This window comes from Telmatherina bonti, assembly GCF_933228915.1.
Source record: "Telmatherina bonti genome assembly, chromosome: 15".
Taxonomy (NCBI): domain Eukaryota; kingdom Metazoa; phylum Chordata; class Actinopteri; order Atheriniformes; family Telmatherinidae; genus Telmatherina; species Telmatherina bonti.
Window position 1 is genome coordinate 24,994,492 of NC_136613.1, and position 24,265 is coordinate 25,018,756.

The following is a 24,265-nucleotide window of genomic DNA, read 5'->3' on the forward strand; positions in this document are numbered from 1 at the left end:
ATGGCCCCTCATAGGACTCATTCATTCATTCATTCATTTTCTTAACTGCTTAGTCATAGTAAGGGGTGCAGGGAAGCCAGAGCTTATCCCAGCAATCATTGGTCAAGAGGCAGGGTACACCCTGGACAGGTCACCAGTCCATTACAGGGCACAGAGAGGCCATAATCAGAATCAGAACTATACAAGCAACTGCTTGCACTCGCACAGGAAGCGAGAGCTCCTGGACAGAACCCCCTCATACACGGAGAGAACATGCAAACTACCCACAGAAAGGCCACTGTTCAATTTAATAGTTTTCCATTCATCTTAACCACTCAAAACGCTTAACACAACATGTCCAATTCACACATTGACACACACACAGATACAGCATTTCTACAGTTTATAAACTGGGTGGTTTAACACACACATTTATACCCCAACAGACACATCGGGAGGCAACGTGGGGTTCAATGTCTTCACCAAGGACATTTCGGCATGTAGTCAGGGGAAGCCTGGGATCAAACCATCGACTTTTAGGCTGGCAGACAACTGCGTTGCCAGCCTCCTGAGCTACAGCTGTAAAATAAAAATATAAAGCTAATTAGAAAAACGTCAAGCATTGCTGCTGCAGTGAAGATGTTTTACAAAAGCTGTGTTTCCAGCAGATTAGCAATTTTTAAGTTTATAAGCTGTGATGCAGCAGTCTGAAGCCAAACAACAGCAAAATATTTTCTTAGCTTTTCACTCTTGGTTGAAGTTGCTGGGTGGGTTCAGTGATTGCACTTCCCCTCAGTATTTATGAAAAATGGCACATACTGGTAATTTTTACATTTTACTCATGTCACACCATCAGGAATCTCAGTGAGGTGTGAAAGATCCATCGTATTGCCACAACCGTTTGGCACCTGGTCCTCACGCTGGTCATCAGCCTGATCACATGTTGCTGCCTCAACCAGGTTTTGTTGAAGGTCAACCATGCGTGGTGTTGTTGGTAACTCGAGCACAAACAGCACAACTAAGCTGATCCCACATGCGTTCAATTGGATTAAAGTCTGGACTCATAGCAGGTTATTAACTCCTCTCCAATCCTAAAATCTGGAAGTACTCCTTGATGATCATCACTGAGCTTTGTCATCCTGGAGGATAGAGGTAGGAAGACTGCAGAGATGTTCAATCACCACTAGCTTCGGAATCTCATTCTGATATATCTGTTTACTAGAGACGTGCTCGTCATCTGTGATCACAAAAATAAGAGTGAATACAAACTGTAGAATACAAGGAATTATAGCACTAGTCACACTTTTGGCTGTCCTGCTCATTCCACAGATGTATGATTATATATGTTATTCCTCCTTGTAAAAGGGACTAAACAGGCTCTCAAATAATGTGCAATACAACACCAATTGGCATTATTACAGAGGAGAAATAACCAGCCAAACACAAATTTCCTTGCTTTTTGTGTTTATTTTCCTCATCCAAGGACAGGTCATTAGTGCGAATTAGTCCAAAATGAAAATTTTAGGTCTGAATAGGAAACATTATGCTTGAAAAATGTATTGTTTTGTATTTGTAAAACATAGGGATGATAGTAATGCCACTGTCGAGCTGAATCTTCCCGCAAGGTGTTTTCTTACTACCAAAAGGCAACAAGATAACAAACCGAAGACCAAAGAAAAAAAACTCTTTGAGCAAAGAAGAAAAAAACTCCAAATTCATAAGAAAAGCTTGACCACACACTGCAACCTTAGCTGCTATTTACCTAAATACAAACACAACTTTCTGCAGTCGACTTCCTTTCTGACAGTGTTTCAGTTCAGAGTGAAATTCTGAGAGACAACTTTATGTTTTCTTCATTTTCAAAGTGAAATCCAAGAATCTATTTGGATAAAGTCTTCATGGTCTTTTACAGATGCTGTCTTCTAATCTCTCAGCTTTTCAGACTTTCTTGCCAGGAGCTTTTCATTTGCCGTCGTCTGCCTCTCAGTCTGTCGGCACCCAGATAAACACCCACAACTCTCACACACACACTGGAGGACCAGACGGCTTTTACATTCTTATACATTTTCAATGAGTTTGTCTAAAAATCCAGTCGATCTCTTTGTGAGCATTTCTTTAAGGTGAGAATTTACGCCTGAGACGCTCTTCTTTTTCATTTCAAGGAGCGCTGTATGAGTATGTGCAAGTTTTTTTTAGCTGCAGCTCCAATATTTTTTTTTTTTTTTTTTTTTACTTTTTTTTTTTTTTAGCAGAACGTCTAGTCAGACTCAAGGCCAGGCAAATTCTGCTTTGCTAATATTTTGAAAAGTTTCTTTTATCAAGATTTTATTTTAATTCCCAGGTAGTAGCATAAGCATTGTCTTGGGTGTTTGAGCTTGTTCAGTATCACAGTTTTAAACAGAAGGGTAGTGAAATGAACTATATGGGGCTGTAACTGTGAAAATGTTACTTATTGCTCTCTGAGGTTAAAAAAAAAATCTCTATCACTCTGTTTGCCTGACTCATGTCTGGTTATCTTGTGTCTAGTTCACTTCTCAATACTTTCCCATTGCTCTTTCAATCTAACACCTTCTTAGTGTTTTGTTTTTTAAGTACTCCTTCCAGGATGTACCTGCCTATATCAGTATGTATATGCATGTCACACTGTGCTGCAATACCATAGATTTTACATTCTTTTCATATAGGAACTTCGCATGCAGGATTGACTATTAGCCAGTGGAGTTAAGGAGGAGGCTTGGACATGGCTGGTTAATTTATTCTATAAAACGATGACTGTGTTAAGTAAAACAAATGTGTATTTTAGCATTATTTACAATGAAATGTAGTCAGAATATCACTGTCACTGGTCCTTCTAACATTGTTTAAAACACCAAGTAACCCGTGGAAAAGGAAGTCAGGTCTACTCCTTTTGCATAATTGTGCTGTTCTCACATCACACTTAATCACATCACAGAGTGACATTTTAATGTTGTTACAAAAGGAGTCTGAGAAGTAGCACGTGCACATTTTTTTTGTGATTTCCTGGCCGTTGACAGAGTTTCGAAAGCAATATGCTACTGTCCTATAATTACCACCTCCAGCTGAAGTGGCTGCTGTTGAGCTGTAGAGTTTCAAGGAAACTCCCAGTAATATTTATGGTTCCAGGCTTTTTTACGGCAATCCTAATATACTGTTCCAGTGTAATTAGCTCCTTCAATCCCCCAGACCCTTTCATGTCTCTCCTTGTTTAAAGTGGGGTAATGCATATTAATTGACATGAGGTTCACAATGCAAACATGTCAGGTTTGGCTCTTCAGGCTGATTTTTTTTATCTGTAGGCAGCTTGATGTAAGAAGGAATATAATAAAATACATAAATAGACACAACAAACATAAAAGGATTGTTAAGATAAATACATTATATAAAACATTAGTTCATCAGAAAAATAAACAAGAATAAAGCAGTCATACAATAAAAAAAACAAATAAATAAATAAACAAACAAATCATGTTCACCACGTGAGTAAAAGAGGTAAAAATGTGTGTGTATGTCCACCTTTTGACTGATTTAGATTAAGTTTTTATTATTGAGATTTTTCTTAAGTTCTGTAGGGACAGTGTTTCAGGTTTGTCAGTCTTTAACACATTTGTCTGATTTCTGTCTTCCAAACTGTATTTTCTAGGTGTCAGTGGTACTTCAAGGCCAAGATGACCTCAGAAGACAAACGACAGACGGAGTATCAGAACGGACATGGTAAATCCATTTGTCTGTTGTTTTAGATCCTATTTTTTTCTAAATGATACTGCTAGTTGTAATATTGTTTTGATAAACACTACATCATATTTATAACATTAGCAGTTTTATCACTTTTGCTGGAATGTTTCTTTGCTATGAAGGAGGAAGGAAACTAGCATTTAGCAACTAGCAGCTAGCCACCTGCTCTTAAACATACACCAGTCTCTTTTTAAATTTAAAGCACGATTTTGTGAAAGTGATTTTTGTCCACTTCCTGAACTTAGGCACAAGTTTTTACTAAATGTGAAAATGCCACCTTGTTACTGTCACATGCTTGTAATGAAAAAGTCATTTTGTACTTGTTGGATATTTCTATGAAGTGAGGTACCAAACAAATAGCAAAATACTCACAGCTACCATGCTTGTTCATCTTTTTCCCGTTTAGGTCTTCTTCTCTTTCTCTTGGTTGTTTTTTTTTTTTTTTTTAATTTTCTGTTGTGCACAAATTTATTGTTTTAATGTTTTTAAATCTGGTTGCGTAACTATGTCTCTTAGCTGTCTGCTTCACTGTTCTGCTTATTTTGCCATGTTTTGTTTTTAGTACCTGGCATTTCATTCCTGGTATGGGAAAAAAAAAAAAAAAAAAAAAACTGCAGTGATTGTTTTGCCAAGGTGAAAGAAAGAGAAAGATGTTCGAAAGACAACAGAAAGATAAAGATGGGTGCACAGTGAGGTGAGGGAAAATTGCAAAGGGGAGACAAAAAGAGAAAGAAATGAGGATGAGGGCAGCCGGGCTGAACGGCAGTAGAGGAGAGGACAAAGAGAAATGAGGAATGTTTTAAGAGGACAGTTGATTTGAGGCCAGAGAGCAAGAAACGGAGAGAAAAGGGTGAGAGAAAAGATGAAAAGATGGATCAAATTAGTCTTTCAAGATACCATAAAGGTTTCTGAGAGTCAAGATTAAAACATGCGCATGTGCCCTGTAACCAAGCATGTTCTGTCCTGGTCCCTCCAAGCCATCTACAGTGTTCCCCCTGTCCTGCCTCAGCACCGCGTGTGATGCTGAGCCGAGAACAGCCGGGGCCGCTTCACGCATCAGAGACAACTGATAGTTGTTTTTGGTTCTGTGATACTGTATCGATCCCTGTAGGAGAACAGCTTCTGTTCAGCTCACCCCCGTCACCTGAAATGAGAGGTCAGGGTTAAAACAAGAACTGCAGCAGCCTGTTAAAAGATTCCCCGGCTTGCTGAAGGACACTTCAGCTGGTTGGCCAGTTGAATTGGAAACTTGTCTCAAGTTAAAAGATGGGCTCAGCGCTACCCTGTTGCTTTTTAGCAAAAGACCTGTGCTCTGCCGGAGGGGAAATTTCCAGCCATGTAACTGGTTGTCTCCCAGTTCATGATTTATAGCATTTGAGAGAAGTGTCTCTGCATTTTACCAGTTTGCCTCAAAAGCAGCCAAATTATTGTTGCTACTGTTGTATGATGTCTTATGAGCAAATAAATGCTGAATATAGTTTAACCCTTAAGTCTTTGATGATTTTAAAAACATCCACACTCAGCTGTGCTATTTTCTGTCCACAGTCCCTTTTCCAGGTATAAAGACGTACGTGGATCCTGATACGTATGAGGATCCCACACAGGCCGTCCATGAATTCACCAAGGAGATTGACCCATCCAGAATCCGCATTGAGAGGGTGATTGGAGCTGGTACGCACACACAGCTGCACACACTGCTGCACACTTACCCACCTGTGTCTCACTGATTCACCATGTCTGCCTGTGGGCAGAAGAGGGCCATTTTACATCAGCCATAATAACAATAGCTTTAAATGTGCATATGAGATGATCCTCTTTCATTCTGTCCATTTGACTGCAGTGAACCTCCTCGACTGCTTTGTATAAGCTCAAAAGGACGCCTCTTTCCATCTCCCTGCATTTCACAGCCATTTTTTCACGACACGGTGCTGGAATATTAAAACTTTAATAGGTTGGGAGAACAAAGGAAAGTGTTAGAATACATTCAATGTTTTTTTTATTTTATTTTTTTGGAAGGTGTAAGAAAGAAATGTTATGAAGTGTAACTCATCAGAGAAGAGGCTATAATGCTGGAGTTGAGATGAGAGCTGCAACACTGCCCCCAGGTGGTTTGCTGAGATATCTGATGATACTTTGGAGTTACTTGATAGAAATCCTGACTATATTTTTGTGGCACATGTACATGTATATGTGTGAGGCCCTCAGTTTAACTCCTAGGCAGCAAAAAGCCAATCTCTATGACAAAAATCACATTTAGATTGAAGGCTGATTTTGGATTCAGAATTATTTTCAAGTTAGAATTAAGATTAATGATTACAGTAAGTCTTGGTCAAAGAAATTCAAGTCAAAGTAATGTCCTTAAATGTGTGAGAAACATGTGTTTGCTTGTGTTTTCCAGGTGAATTTGGCGAGGTGTGCAGCGGCCGCCTTAGAACACCAGGAAAGAAAGAGATCTCAGTCGCGATAAAGACCTTGAAAGGAGGATATGTGGAGCGTCAGCGGAGGGACTTTCTGCGGGAGGCATCTATTATGGGCCAGTTTGACCATCCCAACATCATCCGACTGGAGGGTGTGGTCACAAAAAGTAAGACTTCTAATGAAGAAAATTTAAACCTCTATCAACACTGTTACACCATGCAACAGTGATTTATAGACCTGAACATAACAGATAGCACTGAACGAAAGATGTGCCTCCACAGCTTTGCTCGTACAAGCAGATGGACTTGAATCACTACTTAAACAAATGCTAAATGCAGAAATGTTTCATTAATTGGCCTTCGCTGATCAACATTTTTATGTCGCCTTTGAAAACAAGCGCTTTCAGCTGTGCAACTTATCGTGGGGAACACAGAGAACATAAAATGATCATAATAATCAAATTATTTGACTAATGACAAGCTGTAGACTATTCAAAGAACATAAAAATGTAACTGTAAAATTTAAAGTTGCTATCTCTCCTACAATCACAGGTACTACTGTCTGATGTAGTTATGTGTTAAACCAATTTTACATTTCAGTAGTGTCCTCTTTTTTTTAAATTATTAAATCATTTTCAGAGTTTATGCTCACGATCTTCTCCTTAAGTCATGACTTGTACATGCAAGTGACGAGAATGCAAGGGTTGTATTGGTTTACAATTCACGTTTTCTTGTGCAGGATTATCTTAGTGTGTCTGTGAGAGTGAGAGAGAGAGAGAGAGAGAGTGCAGTTCTTAACGAGCTTTGTTTTATGGGTCTCATCCAGGGCAACATATGGTTGTATTTACAGGGGGTGTATAAACTGAGACATCACTATGAATATAAATGTGTCCCCTGAAGATTTTCAGCCCCTTCCGAATGCAAATAGGGGACACTTCTCAGCTCTGACCCTGCTGATGAAGACTTAGTTCATCATTTTTGCACCAATAGATTTCATATATAGATAGATTAATGTTGATCATTTAAGATCTGCTGCTCAGGAATATCTTTCATAAATGTTGATCAATGCAGTGGACAATGTAAAAAGCAGGTATTATTATGAAAGACTTTATATGTGAAAACGGCAAAGTTTTGGGTTCTTATTTTCTGTTTGGTTTAACAAGGGCCGTTTCTGCTTGTTCTGCTCATGCTAATGAGATGATCTAAGTGGGCTCAAAATAAATTGATCATTGAATTAAACCTGATTTAATATATGAAAACAGACCCCATGACAGCTGAAGGGCTGCAGGTAGCTCTAGATGTTTCCCCGTCGGACATTAACGCGTTGCTGACTTGACTGTACCGAGGCTTCACAGTACAGAACAGCTTTATACTGGGATGCCCTGCAGACTCACCAGTAAAGGGGTTTTTACAGAAGAAGATAATGGCTAAGCTCGATCCAGTTTAGGGCTGTGGAGAAGCTGGAGTCCATTCCAGCAATTATCAGGCTAGAGACAGGGAACACTCTGGACAGGTTGCCTGTCCATCATAAGGCTCTGAGGAAACAAAACGGGATAAATCATGACGAAAAAATTGTGTTGTCAGAAAAATAAACTGCGTTAAAAAAAACATGTGAGTGTTGGCACTCTCAGCTTCAGTATTGTAGAATTTTGTACCAATAATCAAATTAGTGCAATCACAATTCATCATATTCATATGCATCTCACACCACAGCTTTGGATATAGATATATTCCTCATTAAACTAGAATGTATCATGTTTGCTGCTAAAACAAAGTAAATGTAAATATTCATTCCTTCATTATCCTAACCGCTTAGTCCGATGACGGGTTGCGGGGAAGCTGGAGGCTATCCCAGCAGTCTTTTGGGCTAAAGGCAGGGTACACAGGTCGCCAATCCATCGCAGGTAAATGTAAACAGTTCCACATATTCTTTCCTAATCAATCAAATGATTTAATTCCATATTTAATATTGAAATGATGATTCAGTATGGACAGATGTAAGTGCTTTGTTGACCATTGGATCAAATGTAAACTGATGTAGAGTTAATCCCTAGTTAAAGTATTACAACAGAAAACTCAAAGCAATATTCCACTTTCCACACAAATGCCCAGGAAATTAGATTTATATCAAAAGTAAAAACCCTCACCAGCACATAATCAGAAGGAAACAGGGTCACAGTGAGTCATGAAATACTGAAGATCCATCCCATCATGGATTTTTTTTTTTTTCCATGCACCATATATGAGCAGACAGCTGATTGTACAGCCTTCTTTGCTTTTGTTTTTTCAGGAATGTAATCCAATTAAAACCATTGGCTCAAAATGTTTGTATCTTTTGCATTTGTCACATGATATTTCAAAGCTACAGTACAGTGATGTGCATGTGCGAGAACAGACGTTATTAGAGCAAACTATTTCCCATAGCTGCCTATCCAGTTAATACAAACCCACAAATACAGTACAGGCGTCAAATCGCACAATAAGAAGCCGTTTGTGTTTAGCAGCGTGGCGTCAGACTGCATTTATGCTAGGTATTCTCTGTCTGTCCGCCTGCCTTGTTTGTCTTTTCTTCATTCTGTCTATCACTTCCTCCATCTGTTGTTGTTCTTCAGAGACTAATTATGGAGACTATTGTGCTGTGACTGACTGCTATACCTGCTCTGAAATAACAGGTGACACATTAGATTCTGGTAAACAGGTGCGTATGTTTTTGTTCAGGCGCTGCACGGCATAACTATATATTGTTTCCAGACCTCGATAATTAGCTGAGGAAAGCTAAGCTTGATCGAGTAATTTCCTGTCTGTCCCTGCTGGAGTTTTGTCTGTAGAGATTATTATCAAATTCAAGGAAGGAGTGATAAGATTTTTAGATGAAAAAACACAACATCACCATGCCTCTTTGGTTTAAAGTGAATGATAGTGTACTACGGAAAAGGGCTCCTTCTCATCCATCATTTCTTTCCTCACTGTGTTTACTTTCCTCTGCTGACAGGTGTGCACGTCATGTAGCTTTTATTCATTGTAAAATCAATGTACATTTTAAGCTGTTTGGCTTGCTGTCGTGAGCAGATTTTAAGAGATCACCTCATCACATAAAATGCGCACATGCGTTTTCACAACATTGAACTAGTCCTTTCCAATGAAAATCACACGCGATGTAGCCAACAGGAATTAGAAGTAGCAGCGAGGGATCCGTCGTTGCCAATCCGCTGGAACAGTGAAACGTTGTTGTTCAAGTCACCATGCTTGCACCATCTGCTTTTCGTAATTATGTTGTGTTTTGGATAATACAAGATGTTTCCCATTAAAAAGCTTGCAAAAAGTGGTTTTAAGTTGGTCAGAGATGGAGACAATGCATTAGCGCATCGTGCATTTGCAGTCACACACAGTCCAAAGCTAATACTTTTTTAAGGAGCATGTGATGGTGTAATCGCTTGTTTTTTAGGTAATAGTTGTTGTTTTTTTAAGGTTTAGCCAACCATACGTCATGATTCTGTCATGTGACACTTGCAACCTCTCCACCACTGTACCCCAGTGCACAGCTCTGGATGTTAAGGAGCATTTGCACACACAAAAAAAAAGTCCAAAAAATGCTGTTTAACTTTGAAGGGGTGTTTTTGCAAATTTTTGACATGTCTTTAAAAAAAAAAAAAAAAAAAGAGCACTGTATTCACTGTGTCCTATTAACCCCATTCTTACACTGTTTTTGTGCAAGCTACAGAAATGTTTTTTTTGCTGTCATCTTCAGCTTCTTTTTCACCTGTTTTGGTATAAATCTTTGCAGGATGTTCTCTACAAAATAGGCTAGCCTAAGTTTAGGATTACCTGTGTGGACTTTTATACACCCAGGACCAGAGACGTACTGCCACATTATCCACGTTGTTGTGACAGAAGAATAGATCCCATCAATAGAAGAACAGACTGTATCTTCATTATGAGGACGATGTGCTCCTAAAACTCACTGTTACAACCTCTTTACTTCATTACAAATACCTAATGCCAAGTTGTTTTCTATTACAGCGGTCTGCACGTTATGTTTCCATTCTCTTATGGGAATTATTTCTAATTATCATTTCTTATGTGCAGCTGTAAAGAAGAGGAGCGGACCATATTTTAGTTGAAAAATCTGGCATTTTTAAAGGGTTTGCGAACTCTATAAAATATGACACAAAATATCCTACATTCATGCAGATGTATTTAAATCAACCCTTTAAAATAGTACAATGATATAAAAAGTTTTTAAAAACTGACTTGAATTGAAAGTGTAATATTATGACTTTACCTCACCTGAGAAACAGTTTAATTTCTTTGTCCTGCTGTTCAGCCTTGCAGCTCGCCAGCAAATAGGCCTGGACAGCTGCCTTCTAGCAGTCAATCAGTAACACTGTCGGGATCCTCAGTGGAGAAACAAATACATTCAGAGAGAGAACTTAAGTTGCTACTTGCTTATAACAAATGTGTTGTGTTATATGTGGATTGAATACTGATCAGCCAGTTGGACATGCTGAAATGAGAAAGTTCTGAGTTGAGCACGCTGACTGTATTTAACAGTCAGCTACTGATGGGTTCTTCCTCTCCTTCGTCTCCTTAGACACACAGACACACTTTTTCCTCTTCTTGTTGTTCTCTGAGACCCGAGCATATTCCACACTGTGTTGTTGGTCTGTGTACACATACCTACTGTGTTTTGATTTATTATAGGGTCATTTCGAATGATATTAGAAATTAGATTAGATAGCTACAGTGTAAGTCTCACCCCAGTTCTGCAAAACTTCTCTTCACTCATCTTTGAACATTTCAGCGTGAAACAGCCTTAATAGCCACAAAATTTGTAATGCCAGGAAAATCACCACAAAAGAAATAAGAAATGTGTGTTGTTGTGTATCTGCAGGCAGGCCTGTGATGATCGTTGTGGAGTACATGGAAAATGGATCGCTGGACTCGTTCCTTAGGGTGAGTGTTGAAATGATCAGAGAGCTTCCACAGCATTATGTGCTCATGATTATGGCCTAAGCCATAAATATAGTTTAGTACCCATCATGTCTTAGATCATTGTAACACCTTGCAGACATAGAAAGATCCTCCCTAAGTCACTTTATGACTTGTGTGAATTATGGGGTGCATTTACTATAGCATATTGTCCTGTCATTTCTGTCACTATAATTCCGAACAAATCATTTTCTCTTCTGTGTAGAAATGACAAAAGTCTCTGCAATGTATTCTCCTCTTATAGTTCCACTATTATACTTTTCATTCAGCGATTTTCCTCTCTTTCATTCTTTTTTTCTGTCTTTTCTCTCAGATTGTCTGTAGCTCTGCTTTTTATAATGGCTCCATGTCTGTCTGTGTATTTTCCTCTGTATTCCATTCTTCCTGGCAGCAACATGATGGTCACTTCACTGTCATCCAGCTGGTCGGCATGCTGCGTGGCATCGCCTCGGGCATGAAGTATCTGTCAGACATGGGTTACGTTCACCGAGACCTGGCAGCTCGAAACATCCTGGTCAACAGCAATCTGGTGTGTAAAGTGTCAGACTTCGGCCTGTCCCGAGTGCTGGAAGACGACCCAGAGGCTGCTTACACTACAACGGTACACCAGACTCTCCAAACACAACCCACTGGGAAAACACAGTTCCTACCCATTTTGTTAAATGGTTATTATGAAAAGGATTTTAACAACACTAAATCAGGGAAATAACTTTGTTATTCTCTTGTGTACACACTGAAACTGGATTAAATGATCAGTTCCATGTAACATTGTGGTTCCAGTGGCAGGTTTGGTCATGTATGACTGCTCCAACATGACAATCAAGGCTGTGATGGCTACTTTTCCATTACTGTGTCAAGGTACATAATGAGCCAAAAACTATATTGTACAAAATTAACATCTTAACCAAAGCTAAAATTCCCGTTCTTCCATGAAAGACCTCTTAGTAAAACCACCTGATATGACAATTGAGACTCAAAGTCATCTTATAACCAGCAGAATGGAAATGATAAAAAAATATATATTTTTTTAATGTACAATAAATGTGCACATATGCAGCTCCAAAGAGTGGCAGCAGTTACTCTTTCTGAAAACAAACATGTAAGATATTAGAGATGTGCTGTTTATATATAAGGACTTTTTTCTGTTTGTTATTCAAGCCTGATCCGTGAATCTGAAAAAAAGGATTTATCACTTTAAGATTAATTAGGCTGTCTGAATCCACATTGCACTTGTTTTACTGTATTTTCCTTGTATTTTCTGTGTCCATCTCAGCTACTGATGGGTTTTAAACTATCATCAGAAGTACATTTTTGTTTAAGTCTTTCTTTTATTCTGTTACATAATATAATGTCTTCAGATTATTGTTAATTTTTTTTTTCATCAATTTAGAGTTATTTCCTTCTAGTTCACTGACTTTAGGTTCTGATTTTAGATAAACACTTCGTTAGAAGAAGCGATTGTAAGTTTAAAGCCCAGCAAGAAAAAATCAGTATAGAGACTGCTTACAAGATGCAACTTAACAGCTGTCCATGTTGATCCTCCTTTTATCATTATATCCCATGAAAACTGAAGCTTTGTGTCACTTCAAAGCTCGCTTCCTACATAGACGTCTGTCAGCCAATACCTTCTGTTGATCTTGTCACTGTATTTCTCAAAGAAGTTTACTAATCTTAATGGGGGAAATCATTTAAAATAGCTTTTTTTTATATTTAAAAACAAGTCCTAAAAGACTTTCCACTTGTGGTATAAACAAATTAATACATTGATCTGCTCCTGCTTGATTAAACTGATTAAACTTTTTGCCATAAGGTAAAAGGTGGACTTGCTGTGCTGCACGTGTAAACTGCTAAAGTTATTACTTCAAAATGCATCTGTTAACATTGTATTGTGTATGTCTGTCGGGGCGCAAGGTGACATCCATTTCCTGGTGTGTGTTGACATTATTGTGTGAGGGACACTGTATGTTTATGACTCAAAACTTGAACTTCACTAAGAGCTGATAGGTGATGTATAAAGTTGAGATGATAAAAAGCAAAAAAAAACTCTGGAAACACTGAATATGACGCAGTTGTAGAAGAATTTTTGTCTTTGGCTAATCTTGCCTGTCATATACACCCAATATGAAAGAAAAAATCTGATACTGTAGATTTCTTACTGTTTTGCAAAATTGTCTCACAATTTTAGATTATCACACAAATTTTAATAGTAGAGAAACTTAATAAAAGATAATGTTTTTTATTAAGTATATACAAATAGCAGTATTTCCATTTTTTTTTTTTGTTTGTTATGGAAAAAGGCTTTCCAGTCCTACATGATCTTATATTTTAAAAAAAAGTATCTAAATATTGCTAAACAAAAGACTTGGAGGAGATGAAATCTGTAAATCTAATCTCTTCTTCTTCAAAAAAAAAGAAAAAACTATGAAAATGCTGAAGCAAAGAGCCTCAGACACATAAAGCGTGTAACTCTTTTGATAGTCTGACCTGACAAAAAATTTAGTACATTAAGTTCCCCTTTGAGATTTTTATATTGCTAATGAGTGTGTCTGTTGACTTCATTTTCATTTTTTGTGTGTGAATTAGGGTGGTAAGATCCCAATCCGATGGACAGCTCCTGAGGCCATCGCATACAGGAAGTTTTCCTCAGCCAGTGACGCGTGGAGCTATGGAATAGTCATGTGGGAGGTGATGTCATATGGAGAACGACCATATTGGGAAATGTCCAATCAAGATGTAAGTATAATATGTATTCATTCTATATTAGAAATCATGAAAAAGCAGCAGATTGTCAGAACATTCTTTTTAGAGACCCCTACATAAACTAAAAAACATTTAGGGAAACTTAGCAAAAGATTTTTTGTACACTCACCAACACTTTAAGAGGGAAAATCTTGCTAGTATCAGGTCGAACCCCCTTTCTCTGCCAAAATTGCTGTATCTTTAGAAAATAGTGTTGGCAACATTCCTCCGAAATGTTTTTCCATATTGACGTGATTGCGTTAAACAGTTGCAGCAGAGGGTTTGACAGCAGCTTTTATGACATGGTGCATTATCCTTCTGGAACTAGCCTTTAGAAGATGGAAACACTGTGGTCATGAAGGGATCATCATGGTCAGCCAGGTAATTAGGAAATCCTCAGGGACCCAAAGTGGCACAAGAAAAAATACCACGCTACCATGTTACAAGCACCAGCTTGAACTGTTGGCACAAGTTAGGATGGATCCATGCTTTAAGCCGTTTACTTCTGATTCGACCATCTGAACTTTGCAGCTGAAATGGAGACTCATCAGACCAGGCAACCTTCTCACTAACAATTATTGTCTAGTTTTGGTGAGTCTGTGTGAATTGTAGCCTCAGTTTCCCGTTTTTATCTAACATCGGTGGCATCCGGTGTGGTCTCCTGATACTGTAGCCCACCTGCTTTAAGGTTGGATCTGTTGTGTGTTCAGAGATGGTATTCAGCATACCTTGGTCGGGACCAGCGCTTGTGTTCCCTTTGCTCTTCAAACCAGTTTTCCCATACTGCTCTGACTTCTCATATCAACAAGAAATTCTTGCCAACACAACTTCATATCATTCTTTTTGTTTCAAGCCATTAGCTGTAAATCTTGGAAATAGGTGTGTTTGAAAACCCCAGTAAATCAGCAGTTTCTGAAACACTTTGAGTAGCATGTCTAGCACCAACTACCATGCCATATCCAGTTACGTAAATCCTCCTTCTTCCCCATTCTGAAGCTCAATTTGATCTTTAGCAGGTTGTATTGACTATATCTGCATGACTATGCTGCCATCTGACTGCTGATTAGCTATTTGTCTTAACAATCAATCACACGGGTGTGCTGAATAAAGTGGTTGAGTGTGTATTTACAGTATATTATATAAGCTCACAAGTAAGCTGTCATTGCATAAATATAAATATTCTTTTCTTGGCGAGAATATTTCCCGTCTGTATAGTTTTATGAGCTCCCAGAGTATTCTGAGAACATGGCAGCACTGCTGGTTTTGAAGGCAGTATTTCTTTTTTAATAAACTATTCAGTAGCAATATTGGACTTGCTCAAAGGTGCTATTCCTGAGATATGTTCCTTCGACACCTCTGCAATGTTTGCTTCTCAGATTGCCACCTGCTCTCATAAGTAAATCCAGAGTTTGCTTTCCATTATATCTGTGAAAGTTGTTGCCCTTTAACCTGCTCTGTGAGTGTTTACTGACTTTAAAACACCTACCTCTGAGAGAAATGGGGTTAGGAACAGAAATACTAGGATAAGGATAAAAAAAGATGAGTAAGACAGAATGGAAAGCCACAGAAAAGGTCAAAGGTTCAGGCGACTTGGGTCCAGTTGAAGGGGAGTTTTAAAGCTGAGGATTCAGTGTGGCTGAGCAACCCGCTGATCCCTGGGCTGTGGTCAGGGATTGGAGGGACCATGGTGGAAGCAGAACCATCCCTCTCTCCGTTGAGTGTGAAAGCTCCACGGTAATCCCTTCAACCTCTTACACATCAATACGCAGACGTCCTACACACACACATTCACTGAGGTCCCAGGGTTTTGGAAGGATTTTTGCTGTCTGGGAATTGCTTAGAAGTGCTTTGCAAAGCAAAAGGCCAGCCAAGCTACAAAACCAGCCTAACACTATCTCATCCTGGTCAGCCACTTATCACTGCTCCCCGCAAAGATACATGCAGATACTCCACTACCCCATAGAGAATTAGAAAGATTCAGAATGGAGGTTAATGCATCCTGTCTTCTCAAATCAAGCAAGGATTTAGTCTGCCATGTTGTTAGATGTGAAAATTTAGTGATAAGGCAGTTTTAGAAGGTCAAAGCAAAGACCATGTGTGATGACTTCTATAACTCCAGTGTGAAATTAAATGAAAATAGTAAATCTTTACCTGCCTCTTTCTTTGTTATGTAAATGTACACATATACATATATATATACATACATATATATACTATGTAACTGGCACATGCAAGTTAAGTTAAAAGTACCTCTGAGGAATCTTTAACTGTCCAGCAAAACATACAGATCTTTAAGCAGAATTATTATTACAGAAGAGGCTCGTCTCACATGCAGACCCTTTATTACGTCTATATCTCCAGGTGATTCTGTCCATCGAGGAGGGCTATCGGCTGCCTGCACCAATGGGTTGCCCCGTGGCCCTGCACCAACTGATGCTGCACTGCTGGCAGAAGGAGAGAAATCATCGACCAAAATTCACAGATGTTGTTTCCTTCTTGGATAAACTCATTCGTAACCCAAGTAGCCTGCTGCCGCTGGTGGAAGACCTCCAGAGGTACACTTTTTAAGAGTTTCTGTAAAAAATTTAAAAAAGCTATTTAAACCCCTTAAAAAGATATGTAGGTAAATTCCTTTTTGCCATACATGCGAGGTACAATGCTTGGCTGAAACACAGCTACCTAAATGCAGGCAAAGATGAAACAACCTTGTGTAAAAGCTAAAAAAAATAATGCTTTCATGTCTACGCCTGAAACTATCTTCAAGTATGTGTCACCCAGAGAACTTTCTGTCTTTTCTCCTGAGTCTCCATCTCTGACATGCTTTGGAAATACTCCAATGATCTGACATTATTTGGGTTTTTTTTAATGTTTTTCTTCCCTTTTTTTCTCACCCTAAATCAGTCTACCAGAATCTCCGGGGGAGGAAATGGACTATCCAATGTTCATCTCTGTTGGCGATTGGCTGGACTCCATCAAGATGAGTCAATACAAGAGCAATTTCATGGCAGCAGGCTTCAACACATTGGATTCTGTGGCAAGCATGAGTATTGAGTGAGTGAAGGTGCTAAAACATTACCTGTAATAACACTAAGAAGCTTTCAGGCAGATACTCATATTGGGCTCTGTGTGGTCTGTGTGAACAAACAAGGGTGAGCTATGGCAGCATAACATAAGCTGGGTCTTCTCAGGTCATGTCCACACACAGATGATGAGTTCAAATGCATCCAGTAAAGCATATTTTAGTATATAACTATGTTGATATGAAAACACCAGCGTTGTATTTCCACTTTAACAACCCAGACACATCTTTCCTAAATAATAATGCCAGAGTCCCTCCTCTCCATTAACTGCATATGGAATTACTTTTACAGTAAAAGCCACACAACTGTCTCCTTTTTAGCTTGATTCCTCAACATGTTCTTTACATGTTCTTCACTTACAGACCTGGCATATATACCAGCATTTTCAATGGTTTTATGTGAACACTCACATCTCTTGGAAATAATTCTTTCTTAATTAGAAACTTTTTTCAAACTAAATCAGTTCTATCTCCATTTTCATGCCACCTCAGGCTGCATTTTAGTCGTACTCTTACAGTCTTTTCTATCTCCCCGGCACACTGCTTAGAGTATCCACCAAGGGAACTTTCCTTAAAATTCCCCTATTTGGAGCGTCTCACAGTGTCATCTGGATAGGAATTGTTACGGCTTTGGATTACAATTTTCACCAGTGATTTATCTTCGGTGTGTTTGTTCATTTTAGCAGAAAAGCCAACACAGGGGTGCCCAAGTCTGGTCTTCGAGATCTACCATCCCGCAACTTTTAGAAGCAACCCTTCTCCAACACACATGAAACAGATGAATGTTTCTTCACCAGGCCTCTGCAGAGCTGGATGATGTGCCACAGAGGGAATTCAGCTATTTGATTCTGGCATGTTAGCAAAGGGATGCATATAAAAGTTGCAGCATGGTAGATCTCAAAGACCGGACTTGGGCACCCCTGAGCTAACATAACACTAGCTTCACATATTTCATTGGGGTTTTTTTTAACTGTTTTAATTGATCATTTCCTAGATAACATCATTATTGACAAAGAAACCAGCATCAAAGAAGCCCTTCAGAAGTGGCACATTATTAAAAGATAAATACTTTATTTCAATAAAAACATCTTGTGATATGTAGTTAAAGTGTTCTTTTGTGTGTGTGTGTTCTCGTGTTTTTGTGTTCCCCCTCTCGGCCTAGAGATGTGAGGCGTATCGGTGTGGAGCTGATTGGCCACCAGAGACGAATCGTCAGCAGCATACAGACCCTTCACCTTCAGCTACTGCACGAACAGGAGAAGGGTTTCCATGTATGAGGATACCCTTTAACACAACCTGGGATGGACGGGTAGATGGAGCAGATGGAAGTGAGGTCTAAACCATTCGATGACAGTTCGCAGTCCGTGCCTGAGTCTTAAGCCCTCATGCAGGAGGTCATTGGACAGACTCCTCCAACAGACTCCTCCCTGGTCTCCATAAAACTTTTTCTACTATACACCCCTTCCACCGTATGCCTGGTTCTACCAGACTACTACAGCCTGATAGACTTTACTGACTGGCCCAGGCCCTCACTTGGGGGAATGTAATGCCTTGTTGCAACAACAGTACTTTGTGTGTGGAGCAACAGTATCTAGAAATGTAGATTTGCAAATGTAATCTACTGAATCTTTGGAATTCTTTTTTTTTTGTTGTTGCCTCGAGTTATGTGCTCATGTAGCTGCTATCGGGTGTGCAATCTATACGTTTTGTCCTTTAAAAAGCTAAACTTCCTCGATATTTTTCAGTTTAGAGTTTGATCCCTTATCATAAAGATTTATTTGGATTGCTTTAGTTACCCGCTCTCCAGAGAATCTGGTGCACTAATACTTGAAGACAGAAGTAAGTTAGGGAGATTTATTGAATGTTTTAAACTGTATAGATAATAATTATTAATATATCCTAATATCAATATATGTGCAGTCCTGTATGTGAAAGCCCTAGTAAATTTGGATCTTCTTTATTTTATTTAGTCAAAAATTTTTTATCAAAATCAGCAATACAGCATTATGCAGTCACCTCAGAAACTCAGAGAGATGAGGAATTGTGCAATGAGAGATATCCACTGGTTCTTATTGTCAGATGTTTGGCTTGCGCAGCTGAATTAGTTGCTTTCTGACAGTTTTTAGCAACCACTATACTCCCAGTTGTGTATTCAACCTGATTTTCTTTCTTTTTTTTATTTGTTTTGTTTTTTTTATTGTGAATGTTGAACATTGCCTGAAAAAAAGTACACAAGCTCCACTGTCTTAATATATGAATGTTCACAGAATTAAGCTATAGATAGGAGATGTTTTACATTAACTAGAGACTTAACAAGGACTTATATGGTTCTTCCTTGGTCATGATTTCTTTTTACCTGGACTCACACTCCTACACACTCTCACAGACACACACTCAGACTCACACATTTCAGGCAGCGGTTTGCACTTAGATGACACAGCTCTTCCATGATGTTTGAAGAGGGTAGTTCACAGATTTACAGGTGGATTTCACATCAGCTTGTGCATAGATCGTGGTTGTGTGAAGGTTCTGGTAGATGTGGCAGTTTTTGAAACCAGTGTACATTAGCATAGTGTGAAATTAATATGGTTCTGATTTGCAGTATATGTATGGGTGTCAGCTTTTTGCAACCAAGGCCCACTTTTCTTCTTCCTCTAAGTCAGTGGCAAAGGGGGCAGAATGCAACATGTTAGATCAGATGAAGGCGACAGAAGTGGCTTAAAGCAAGTTCAGGAAAAGATAAGTAGTTTGTAGTGGCTTTAAGGGGTCACAAAGAAAGAGAGGGTATCAACATAAACAGCAGTAACATAAATACTCACAAACACACATATAGAGAATGCCTTACAGTATGTCAACAATGCAAGACAGGAACACTTTATAGTAGTTTATAAGTTTCAGTGCAGTTGCAGGACCTAGCCATCAGTTTGAGTCGGATGAGAGGAACCATTTGCTTCCAGCTGTGGTTCTGATCACAAACTGATTAATATTAAACTGGATCTGGAGATCTTTGCCTTTCAGACAGCGTAGTAATGCATCTCGGCCTTTCAGGAGCGGGAGAGGTACATGCACACACCCAAATGCAGACACATTTGCATACATGTACATCCGCAGTCAACACCCCTCTGCAGAATACTGAGATTATCAGATGCTGTTTGTTTAGCATGTTCTACTGCTGAGCAATGTTAGAACGTTCTTTTGTACAAAGTACAAGTATACCTATAATTCTTGTATTTTATTTTTCTATGATTTCCAAAGAGATGTTGTAGATCTTGCACACTGTAAGAGGCAGTTACAGCGACTATTTATTTGCAAATAAAGATGAACAGTTCTGGTGGTTGACTGCTCATTTAATGTTGTTGTGTTTTGTTCATACAGGAGAAGAACCCGATCAGAAAAATGTCTTTCATTTTGTTTTCACCCCTTCCTTTTAAAAGTCAACTTTTTTATCTTATTAACTTTTCACCTGTTTATAATACATACAGGCAATTTATACAGGCACAACGGTGCTGTAATGCACAACAAATTAATGTCCCATCACTTTTACAGATACAGTTTAATTTAATACAAAACTTTTTTGTCATAGTTTTGTCATAAACTATTCTGGTATCCATATTTGTCTAATTTACACTGTTTGCAAAAAGGGAATAGATAGGTCATTACCATGTAACTCAAAGTCAGGTCCACTTCTGGGATACCAGTCTGTCCAGTTAGGAAGTAACCCTGATTATGAATTAGTTTCACCTGCTGTTGTACAATAGGAAACAGGGGTACAGGTGCAGGAACAGGTGGAAATGAGAAGCAATTACATAGACAACCCCTAAAAAGTAGCGGTCCCCATTTTCCTATCTTCGTCTTTACAGGCTGATCTTTGGTCATATTTGCTACACAGTTTTTTTTTTTGTTTGTTTGTTTCTTTGTTTGTTTAGTTTTAATTTTTGTTTGGAGGGGGGCAATGTATATGTACATATGAATATATATATATTTTCCTCTCTTTTCTTATGAGTTTTCTGTGGAGACAGCAGGGCTGATAGCATTTACAGTCCTTGTTAACTGCTGCGACCACCTGGACTCCACCAATATGAAAGCGTTGTCCACCAGCAGTAAAAGATCAAAATCTGCTTTTTTTCTGTTAGGTTAGGTTAGTTGGGTGTTTATATGAATTATAAATATATACGTGACACTTTTCTTGTTTTTTCGAGCAGAGAATTTCAATAAAATCCTGCCCCTTACTCAGAACCAAAAGATGGAGCTGTTGGATCATTAAGCAGCTCCACAGCTGTCATGTAAGAAGTTGCGCAATCTTTATAAAAATTCAGCACCAAGTTTAACCTAATAAATCGAGATTAGACAAATAATTAGATTAATCATTTTTAGATTATTTCAGATTTAGTACACTAATCTAACCAAGGAAGTAGCTGTGCTCACCTGCCTGCAAATTAGTGTAACGTGAGAAGATAAAATTTGCAGAATATGTGTCACTGTTATATGATGCCTTTGTGTCCCCCTGTGTCTCCATGGGGCTCTAAAGCGTGAGGAAACCTTCCAGAGAGGAAAAGCATGGAGAGTCTAATAAATCAAATGAATCAGGATGGCAGGGGGTCTAGGAAGCTTCATACTTCATGAGCAGGTCACCGATGGTTCACTGGACTTAATTCGCACTAATAGGATTACCTGTTACAAGCTGGGATGGCCAGGCAGCATCTCATCTATTCACAGCACTCGCAGCGAAGCACTTTTCACAGCTATGTTTTATCATTTGTGTTTGCTTTCATGAGAATCTGCAAAAACTGCTAGTAATCAGATCATCTATGGGGTAATGTGCTACGAATTAAAATATTTTAGCATCAGTTGAGAGCAATGGGGCTGCTGGATAAACTGTCAGGCTGGCTCGGCCTGAGGAAGAAAGAAGTCAACGTTTTGTGTTTAGGACTGGACAACAGTGGCAAAACGACCATCATCAACCAGCTTAAGCCGGCCAATGTAAGTTCATGACACTCAGCTTCACCAACTGGGCATTTTGAGACTTTTGTAGCTAGTGTTGAGTAACTGAAAGGCCTTTGTGTTTGAGATCCAAAAGTGTGGGTAGACAACCTTGTTCAGCAGATAAACCTCTTCTAATGCCATTACAATATGTGCTGGGATACATATTGTAAAAGGGCCTTTTAAAAACCTTTATTTCACGACAATTATTCGTTTTCAGCATCCAAATCATTTAGGTCCATTGTCAGAAGACTGGAAACATGTTAGTCAGGTAAAGCCCATGACACACTTTCCTTCTATTATAGCCTCGTTGACGTACTTTTGTCATTACTTGTCTGTTTTTGTGTGTTTGTGTGTGTGGTGGTGCGTGCAGACACAGGCACAAGACATAGTCCCAACAATTGGCTTCAACATAGAAAAGTTCAAGAGTTCAAGGTAGAGCTGAAAAGATAATAAAGTAGTTAAATGTCAGTTTAAAACGATGTATCTGTCAGATTGTATGATAATTTTCCCGTCTCTCTGCATGCAGCCTGTCCTTTACGGTCTTTGATATGTCTGGCCAAAGCAGATACAGAAGCCTGTGGGAGCATTATTACAAGTAGGAAACACAGATAGACACTACACAGTCAATATGTGGTGGCATTTAGCACGGCTTTGATTGTTTTTTTGTTTTGTTTTTTTGTTTTAGGGAGAGCCATGCCATCATATTTGTCATCGACAGCAGTGACAAGCTGAGAATGGTTGTTGCGAAGGAGGAGCTAGATACTTTCCTCAACCATGAGGGTATGCAAAGCTTAGTTGTGTCAAACATCCGCTGTGTAACTTTACTTTGACACTAAACTGTGCACTGGACATGTTTTACAGTTAAAAACTGATATCTGGTATCAAAGTTTAAGAAGAAATAGTAAATGCATTTTGTTTTAGCACATTTAGCTCAAGAAAACTTGTTGGAAAATAAAAATTTCTGTGCTTTCATCAAATTCCTAAATTTCCAAAATCAAGTTTGAAGCTAGTTTTACTTTTCATACTTACATGCTTTAAAAAGCAGCATACTTCAGCCCCAAACAGTGTCAGTGTCAGCTTTGTGTAACATTACCTGACAACCATAAAATGTTCATTTTTAACCATTAAATGATGATTTAATCCCTCTTTCTTTGGTCTACCTTCTAGACATCCAAAGCAAAAAGATACCAGTATTGTTCTTTGCTAACAAGATGGATCTGCAGGACGCCATGTCCTCCGTCAAGGTCTCACAGATGTTGTGTTTGGAGAAAATCAAAGACAAACCCTGGCACATCTGGTAATGCATCTATTACACCGGTTTCACAGAGTTTTTCGAGGTATTTGCTTGAAAAAAAATGTGTTTTTGTTATATATAATTGTTCATAGTCTTGGAGAAAGTACATTTGGAAAGATCACTATGAACCGGGCCAAGAAGTGCACACGGCACTGCCAAACTCAACACTTCATCCTTCCAAAGCAGAGACGATAATGTGACTGGACACGTTTACTCTCTGGTCACTTCCTGTATCTTTCCCACGGCTTGTACAGTAGGTGGAATATTGCTGAGAGGCAGGCCTCGTGGTTTTACCTACATGTGTTTTCCTCCTTCTTTGGTTACTAGGCAGATGGAAGACTGATGGATTAAGAGCTGGACAGATTTAAACAATCAGGATCCAAGAAAAGTCATGAGAAAGTGAATGTGTGCCACAATCAGCTTAACTGCTCTACATCTTGTTTTCCAGTGCCAGCAACGCCATCAAAGGAGAGGGCCTACAGGAAGGGTTGGACTGGCTACAAGGTAACGTCTACACAGTATATTTAATAAGAATTATAAAGGCCTGGGGGGAAAAATGGTTTCTCTGAAGTTAAATGTCATTATGTCTTGTTCTTTAATATCCATAGATCAAATTGCTCAGTAAGTATCTTTCTGCTAAACCGTGTTGTCATGTGAAGTGGTTGTGATGGTAGATTTGAACTTAGCATCTGTCTGGGTGGGACATAAGTGTCTTTCCTGGATTCATTTGTGGAAAAGACCTGAAACGTAAAAAATAATATACTATTATTTTGTGTTATTTGCAGTGAAGTTTTATTACTTGGACCTCTCAGAAGAGCAATGTGACCATTTTGATGTTTATACATGATAGCTTTGTACCCAACTCTTAACTGGTAACAGGAAATGATTGCATTACCCAACTACTTCTGACTCTTTTTCCCAGGTCATATCAAAACAATGAACAAATGAATGAGCATGGATGACCATGGAAGAAGTGTGGAAACTGGATCTCACCCTTTTGGAGTAATTATCATACTTGATATTGTAGGCCTT

At 38.8% G+C, this 24,265-nt stretch overlaps 2 protein-coding genes across 2 annotated transcripts in view; both read left to right on the forward strand.

The window, feature by feature from the left end:
- Positions 1-18,233, forward strand: part of LOC306766336 (ephrin type-A receptor 6-like) — a gene marked incomplete at both ends in the record, with an annotated part of 174,903 nt that extends 156,670 nt beyond the window's left edge. The window contains 9 exons of the mRNA XM_079254033.1: positions 3,641-3,711; positions 5,278-5,403; positions 6,131-6,316; positions 11,041-11,102; positions 11,530-11,739; positions 13,722-13,871; positions 16,239-16,432; positions 16,779-16,928; positions 18,119-18,233. Coding sequence (XP_079110159.1) covers positions 3,641-3,711; positions 5,278-5,403; positions 6,131-6,316; positions 11,041-11,102; positions 11,530-11,739; positions 13,722-13,871; positions 16,239-16,432; positions 16,779-16,928; positions 18,119-18,233 — 1,264 coding nt within the window. The remainder of the gene's footprint in view (positions 1-3,640; positions 3,712-5,277; positions 5,404-6,130; positions 6,317-11,040; positions 11,103-11,529; positions 11,740-13,721; positions 13,872-16,238; positions 16,433-16,778; positions 16,929-18,118) is intronic.
- Positions 18,234-21,813: 3,580 nt separating this feature from the next.
- Positions 21,814-23,858, forward strand: LOC306766878 (ADP-ribosylation factor-like protein 6; the record flags this gene model as incomplete). Its single annotated transcript, XM_079254730.1, has 8 exons — positions 21,814-21,936; positions 22,157-22,207; positions 22,310-22,371; positions 22,466-22,534; positions 22,625-22,719; positions 23,107-23,236; positions 23,682-23,737; positions 23,842-23,858. 8 exons carry the CDS (start codon positions 21,814-21,816, stop codon positions 23,856-23,858), a joined length of 603 nt encoding a protein of 200 aa, XP_079110856.1.
- Positions 23,859-24,265: the final 407 nt, after the last annotated feature.